The sequence below is a fragment of the Neophocaena asiaeorientalis genome, unplaced genomic scaffold (assembly GCF_003031525.2).
Source record: "Neophocaena asiaeorientalis asiaeorientalis breed wild unplaced genomic scaffold, Neophocaena_asiaeorientalis_V1.1 scaffold226, whole genome shotgun sequence".
NCBI classification, from domain to species: Eukaryota; Metazoa; Chordata; class Mammalia; order Artiodactyla; family Phocoenidae; genus Neophocaena; species Neophocaena asiaeorientalis.
In genome coordinates this window covers 9,074,739-9,082,731 of record NW_020173037.1, presented here as the reverse complement: position 1 = coordinate 9,082,731, position 7,993 = coordinate 9,074,739, and the positions used below count along the sequence as shown (strand labels likewise).

The 7,993-nt window shown below is 44.0% G+C and overlaps 1 protein-coding gene across 1 annotated transcript in view; it reads right to left on the bottom strand.

The window, feature by feature from the left end:
* Positions 1 to 591: 591 nt before the first annotated feature.
* Positions 592 to 7,993, bottom strand: part of NKAIN3 (sodium/potassium transporting ATPase interacting 3) — a 333,800-nt gene continuing 326,398 nt past the window's right edge. Inside the window, 3 exon segments of the mRNA XM_024742568.1 lie at positions 592 to 615; positions 617 to 646; positions 6,140 to 6,148. Coding sequence (XP_024598336.1) covers positions 592 to 615; positions 617 to 646; positions 6,140 to 6,148 — 63 coding nt within the window.

The following is a 7,993-nucleotide window of genomic DNA, read 5'->3' as shown; positions in this document are numbered from 1 at the left end:
AGATATCACGCAAGCATCTAAGCATTTAGATTGCCATAATGAGATTCTGGGTTTTGGAAAGTCGAGAACAAAGGAGGACTCTCTATTTTGTCTGTGGTGTTGAAAAAATGATCTGTACTCAGTCTGAAAGCCCCATCCGCTATCTGTACCCATTTATCATCTGTCACCGCATCTAACTTCCTGCCGAGGAACCCCGGGTAACATCCACTATGAGAACTCCCGTCAGGCCTGAGATCACCGCAGTCAGCAATGGGGACTTGACATCTCAACTACACAAACCCACATTTCTCTTAGAATTGACTGTGGAAAGCCTTCACAGAATGTTTCTCATTTTGCATGCCTCACATTAAATATTGTTAAAAGATTAAAAACCAGTTTGGGGGTACAGTTTACAAGTATTCATGTAAGAAGGAAATGACTAAAAAAACACCCACCCAAGCACCTACAACTCATCTAGCAAACAATGCTAATAACACATAGGCCGTGCCTGGAGAACTCTGATTCGTGGGAAAGTGGGGAGGTGCAGTCCATCCTCTGGAAGAAAGTGAGACGTGTCAATGCAGAGAGGTGCTGTCATTGGTGCTTTGCTTCCTAAGTCAAGTTCAGCAGCCGCATTTTCAGAGTCAGCGTCGTTACTTATTTCGACCTGAAACAGAAAGGATGAAGTGCTTTAAAAGACTTCAAAATTGAAAACCAAATTTCCTTTTTATTCATCCAGGCTTTTCAAAAGGCAAAATGTGCCTTCTGCTGTCTGTGCCCGTGGCTGTAGCAATAAGCAGGCAAAACACCTGGGCTCCCTGCTTTTCAGATCAGGGCGGGGCAAGCAGGTGTAAACGTCAGAGGGGAGGACTTGCGGTTTCCTGGGAAAGACGTGTCAGCCACATAGCACATGGGGAGTGATGTAAAGGTATTGCCTTTGGTGGCCCTGGGGTAAAGATGACAGGGTAGTATTACGTCTGCGAACCGCTAGCTACAGCCCTAGCCTAACCTTCCTATAGCCTTCCGTTGGCTGACTGCTGAAGAACCATCCAGGTCTGGCTTTCATACCACCTATGGCCCTTACATACATCCCACCCTGTGATGGTTAATTTTATGTGTCAATTTGGCTAGGCCATAGTACCCGGATATTTGGTCAAACACAAGTCTAAAAGTCACTGTGAAGGTATCTTTCCTTTTTTTTTTTTTTAGAAGAGATTAACATTTAAATCAATAGACTGAGGAAAGTAGACTCCCTCCATAATGTGGGTGGCTCATGTTCAATCAGTTGGAAGGCATTAAGAGAAAAGACTGAGGTCCCCGGAGGAAGAAGGAATTCTGCCTCCAGACTGCCTTTGGACTCCAGATGCAATGTCAACTCTTCCTGGGTCTCTAGTGTGCCTGCCTACCCTGCAGATTTGGACTTGCCTGCCCCGTGATCACATGAGCGGATTTCTTAAAATCTCTCTCTCTCCAGACACACCCCCTATTGGTTCTGTTTCTCTGGAATACACACTCTCATCTCCAGTCATTCTTGTCTCCACACATTTGACAAAGACTCTGTGCATCTTCCTGACTCCATACCAGGTGGTAAGCGTTTGGAACGTGAGGGCTTTGGCTCTAGCATCTTCGTACAGTATCAGCTTCAACACAGTGTCTGCTATACAGTTGGCACCTAATAAATATTTGTTGGATACTTTTGTTCCTCTCTTGTGAAAAGTCTTAGCTGATCCAAACCTATTCATCTCTGAGGTTCAGTTGAAATCTCTTCTCCTCCACGAAGATTCCACTTCTACCTCGGCCGTGTTGTTTTCTCATCCTGCTAATGGCAACTCTTATGCTATCAGCTGGACCCCATGTGTAGCGAAGGGCTTTCAGCTTCACAACTAATTGTGCACTGATTGTTTCACTCAGGTATGTAAGTTTTTTCCTGCCAACTAAATTATAAGCAGGGTGCCAGTGGAGGCGGTGTTTCATACTTATTTTATATCCCCATCCAGATATTCTCTTCCATTAACTCAGTTCAGTGACTCTGTGGCTCGGAATGGACTTTTCCATCATAATTTGAAATAGCTGAAAAAAATGTTCAACTTCCCAGTTTCACTTTTTGGAAGCCACTCTTCTCCCTGTAAATTCTGTTCCCTCCTCACCCCTCAGGGGCGGGAGCCCTGCAGTTCTCTCCTTATCACTTATCACGCTTTCTCTGCTCTCCTATTTCTCTACATTCTGAAAGATGTAGCCCAAATATCTAGCCCTTTGACCCCACTGAGTTGAACAAGGATTTAAATGGAAAGATAAAGGGATGAGATTATAATGGTGGGATTTTTATAGTTTTATATAACCTTTTACTCTGAAGGAAGATTCAAGTTGTGGAAGTTGATTCATCCGTCCAACAGGTGACTCTTCTAGAATGGGATAAGGCAGCAGGGGAAGGCGTTTTCTTTCTTTGTTAGTGATAGTATTGGTGGGCGTCGGGGGAACGTCTAGGTACCCACTACATCTATCTTTCACGTCACCTCTACTTATAGTTACTATTTTCTGCTTTGGGGCTTTAGCAACATGGATTGGAAAAGCTGCGAAGTAGGCTGAGCCTGTCCCCATGACGCCAGGTAGGAATGCTGGAGTGTTACTTCAGGCATTGGGAAATACGTCTGCAAGGAGTTTTCTAATAAGACAATGAAGCAACTGTGAGAGGAGGCATTGAAAGGAAAGCCTATTGACCGCTCTGCCTTAGGTTTTATTAACAGATGGATTTTTAAAAGTCAAACATACACACGCAGAAGTAAAGAGATGGTATTATGAATCCCTATGTTCTCACTATCCAGCTTCAACTAAAATAAAAATTATTTAATTAAGTTTCATGTAGTCACCACAACTTTATTATTTATTTCTTTGGCTAGAGTATTAAAAGCAAATCCTAGACGTCACGTCTTGTGTGTCACTCATTGGCACATCTCAGTGATGATTCCCTAACTTGGTGATTCTTCCTAGCCGGGGACATTTACCAGTTGTTTGCCACAATTTGGCTGTGTGTGTGTGTGTGTGCGCGCGCCCGCTACTGGTGTCTAGTGGGCAGAGGCCAAGGATGTTGCTAAATATCCCAAAATGCACAGGACAGCCCCTACTACAAAGAATTATCTGGGTCCAGAGTTAACAGTGCTGAGGTTCAGAAACTCTGCTCAAGTGATAAAAAATGTTTCTTCTTTTGTTAAAACCTATTTATTAGCATATCTATCAAAATAGGCAACAGTTCCTTAATATCATTTCCTATCCAGTCCAATGTTTGCATTTCCCCAATTGTCTAAAAGCATCTCATTACAGTTGGTTTGTTGAAACCAGAATCCAGACAAGGTAAACACACTGTATTTGACTCGTATGTCTCTTAAATCCCTTTTAAATGGTAAGTCCCCCCTCCCGCTTTTTTTTCATTTGCCCTGTACTATTTCCCATATTCTAGAGTGGCTGATTGCTTCCTTGTGGTGAGATTTAACTTACTGTGTTATTCTTGTATTTTCTACACTTTCAGTCCAAGATCAGTCAGCCCAAGATGTTTCATAGATGGTGCTGTGTCTTATTGCATCACCTCTGGAGACACAGAATGTCTAGTTATCACTCTTTTAATGATGGATCAATTAGTCTGGGTAGAAGAGTTTGAGTTTTGGGATCCTTAAGATCATTTTTTTGGGCAGATTTTGTAGATATGTTGGCAGTTACCTGAGGGTACCTACCCTCGAGGCAGAATGAAATCAAATGATAAGATAGTGTTGTTATTTCAAAGTGTGTCTCCTGATAGGCCTGTCATTGTCTCTTTTTCTATTGCTTTTTTAAGTCTCTCTGTCACTTCCGGTGTGTGTGTGTGTATGTGTGTGTGTGTGTATGTGTGTGTGTGTGTGTATATGTATGTGTTCTTTTTTTTTTTTTTATGTATGTGTTCTTGACTCTGTGTTTTGTACATTCTTTATTATGTCTTGTTTCTTCCCAGAACCTGTCATAACATGAGGATTATATATATTTTTGATGTAACTATAAAATGAAAAATATATATTAAATATAAAATTTGGTTTATCTTCATTACCTTTAAGTTTAAAATCAGTGTATACTTTCTCTTGGGAACAGGTGTGAATGAAGTTACTTTTACTTATGCTGATGAGTTTTTTTCGGGGGGAAATGCTCCGTATCTCCACACCACTACAGAAATCTACTTTCTTCTCATTGACATCAATGACAGGTACTGAGAAGAACCCTGAGATTCTGGGAGAGACAGGAACTGACAGCTTCCCTGGGGGGGCACCGTTCAGATACGAGCTTTCTCATTTTGGAAAAGGCTTTATGTGCTTCACAAGGCAGCACGAGGACCGGGCTCCTCGAGGCTCTGGGGGCAGTGCATGAGGCCATGTGTCAAACGAGAGGGTCTTTGTGTCCCCAGTGAGGACGACTGACCATCAGTTGTGGAGGCCCTCTCGCGTGTGGCCGGCTACGCGGTTGGTGGCCTCGTTCCATCCTAGCAAGGACAATGGTGCATGAACTGGCCAGTGTAGGGATGAGTCAGAACTGCGGAAACCATATAAACACAGCCATCTCACTGCTACTTGGTCAAATAGCTACACATTAGGTGTGTTCTTACATTGTCCCTAAAATAGTATAATCATTTCCTAGGATGGATCAAAAAGTCATGAATGCCAGTGACAAAGGGAAGGCTCCCCAAAGCCAGGGAGAGCGGTGAGCCCTAAGTGCTGTAAGTGCCCATCTTTCCAGGGACTGACGGTTGCCCTCAGGCAACAGAACTGCACCCTCAGTAATGGGAAAAGTGAGCCACCATCCTATGAGCAGGTCACAGACACCTGGCTCTGCGTGCCACAGGGACAGACACATAGATAGAGGGATAGGAAGGTGTGAAAGCCAATCAAGGACAAAAGAAAACAGGCTATAGCCAGAGAGCTATCATTTTGTCTTCAGGCGGCTGGTCAAGACATGGAGGAGGGATGGGGTAAATGATGGTTCCCCATCGGTGTTTACTGGTTGTTAAATCAGGGTTTGAAAGCCCATCATTCTCACCTCCGCATCTCCCACACACACCCACACACATCCCTTTGATTTGTCCTCCTGGCTGGTTTTTAATGTAGATTTTGTACATGCAGAATGGCCTGGCACCAACTTGTAAGCATACTGATACAAAACACCCGTTCTCAGGAAAGAGCGGAGATGGATGTGACCGTGTCTGGTTCCGTCCAGCAGCCCGATCGTCAGAGGCGGATGCCCTCTGAGTCTGGGCTGTGAGGGGTGGAGGTCCAGTGGAGCTGACGGCAGTGCCAGCCTGAAATGGGGGGCAGCTGCGTCTGTGTTCCGGTACTTGGTTGCAATAGCAGACACTCTGTCAGCGGTGACCACAGAGCGTGTGACAATTTTTGTGAAGAAAAATTAGCCTCCTGCAAAGGCAATCAGACAAGTCAAGATACCAGAGAAAAGTCAAGTTCTCATTTGGAAACCTTAGAAAAAGATTGGCTAAAAGTAACAGGAGAAGCTTTTTTCATCACGTCTTTCTTAACTGCAGTCACAGGGTGTCTTCCTCATGGAAATTTCTAGCATCATCAGATCTCTCTACGTCTCTTGTGAAACTCAGTTCTGAGATTCCACTGCTGTCTTTCTTTGATAAACCGCCTGGGTCTAATTATTTTTATGTGAAGAGTTACTGCTACATGCAGCTTAATTGTCCCACCACCCGGTTGCTAACCATTATGATGATTTTGACAAAACTTAAAGTAATTCAGTTGCTCGCTCTGACATCACTCCCTGAATATCTGTATCTCTTTCAGAGCTGCGTGGATTTATGCCAAGCTATGCTTCTTCCTGAGAGGTAAAGCTGCTTCTGTTAGCCCCCTCCCTTTGGGGTAGCTGCTGCTTCCACCATGAGCTGCTGCAGAGGTGTCCTCTTCAAAGCCACCGATGACCAGGTGAGCAACCCTTGTCCTGACCGTTTCCCCATTGTGAAAGGTGGTGTAGGAGCAGCAATGGAGGAGACGCTGGCAGAGAAGCAGGATGTACTTATGTTGAGAGTTACAGCTCCCTCATTCGCCGCCACGGCAAGACAATGGTCCCCAGAACAGGCTCCCCTTGACCCGTGTGTCACGTATCCCCAAGCCAGACCCAGACAACAGTCAATCACTGGAAGCATCTCCATGGCCTTAGGCATAAAGGATGCCATTGTTTAGATGGTGCAGCAGTGGCTGCTGAGGATCTCAGAGCATCCCCAGCAGGAGCCAAGGTTCCTTCGCGGCTTAAACATCCGCTTCCTAGTAGGTGGCTTACTTTATGTGAGAACGGTGGGGAAGGCCAGATTAGATATGCACAGCTGTCAACTTTCTCCTCTGCAGCGTGGCCTCCATGCAGGGGACATTCGTTTTCTTCTTCTGCTTTTGATAAACTCTTCATCGTCTTTCCAACATCAGCTCAGGCATCATTTCCCAGTGGTGCCTTCTCTCCCCAAGTGAGAAGTAGACGTTCCCTCTTCTGCAAAAAATTGCCTTGGGGACGTTGTTTTGTATCTACTTATTTCTATGTAGGTCTCCTCTACTAGATCATTCACGGCTGGAGGTCAAGCCCAAGTATTACTCATCTTCGTATCTCCAAGCCCAGGGCCTGGTACACATGTTGTGAGTGACCAAAAAACAGTTGTAAATGGAAGTAAACCAATTTATGTAACCAGTGGGTCTTGATAGCTTGGTGCCATTACTTTTTCTTTTTTAATTTAATTATAGTTGATTGACAATGTTGTGTTAGTTTTCGGCATATAGCAGAGTGATTCAGATATACACACATGTGTGCACACACATGTGTATATACCCCTTTTCAGATTCTTTTCCATTATACGTCATTACAAGATATTGAATATGGTCCCCTGTGTTATACAGTAGGTCCTTATTGCTTATCTGTTTTATATATAGTGGTGTGTATCTGTTAATCCCAAACTCCTAATTTACCCCTCCCCCCCTTTCCCCTTTGGTAACCATAAGTTTGTTTTCTGTGTCTGAGTCTGTTTCTGTTTTGTAAATAAGTTCATTTGCTGATGCTGGTACTTTAAAGAGAGACAAAGCATGAGAGACCAAATCCACGTGTGAACTGCCTCACATCACATCACCCCAGTGCACATATTCACACCCAGTTGGACTGTGGGCCCCGGAAAAGTGCACTTTATGATTGCAAGCAGTGACACAATCAAACAGAAGAATGAGGGCTCCCTGTACAAGTCTGCAGTGAATGTAACCACCCATCTGGAGTTGAAAGTTACCCATCTATATCCCTGTTCCCAGGAATATGATAAAGATTCTCCTGATCTCCTTCATAAAGTGGCTTCTTCATAAACCTGGCTTTGTACTCTATGGAACTTAGAGCCTTAACGAAGGTTAAAAGCCAGGGTTCATGCCCCCTCTAACGATTTAGTTCAGAAGATTGGCTTTTCCTCCAGTCTTGCTGGTACAATGGATGTGGCATCCCTGAGCTGGTTACAATGGAATCCAATACAAAGGCTTTTATTAAAAGAAATCAAGCAGGCTGGTTGATGCCAACTGGATAAACTCTGCCATATTTGCATACCTGAGGGGGGCACCCACTGACCTCTTAAATTGTTTCACGCACAATGATTTTAATTTGGGTTTAGTTTGATCTTGCCGATTCCTGCTCCCTCCATGGTTGAAAGGCATTCCATATACATCTGACATAATGATATGCATCATCTATCAAAGTAGAAACTTGTTCTCTTGCTTTCTGCAGCCTGTAGTGGAAGCCATATTCAGCTGAAAAGGTGTGGGAGGTCAGCAGTGAACAGGGGAGTTGAGAAAGCCCTTTGGTGCAACTAGAGATTATCATACTAAGTGAAGTAAGTCAGAAAGAGAAAGATAAATACCATCTGATATCACTTATATGTGGAATCTAAAATATAACACAAATGAACCTATCTACGAGACAGAAACAGACTCATAGACATAGAGAACAGACTTGTGGTTGCCAAGGGGGAGGGGGG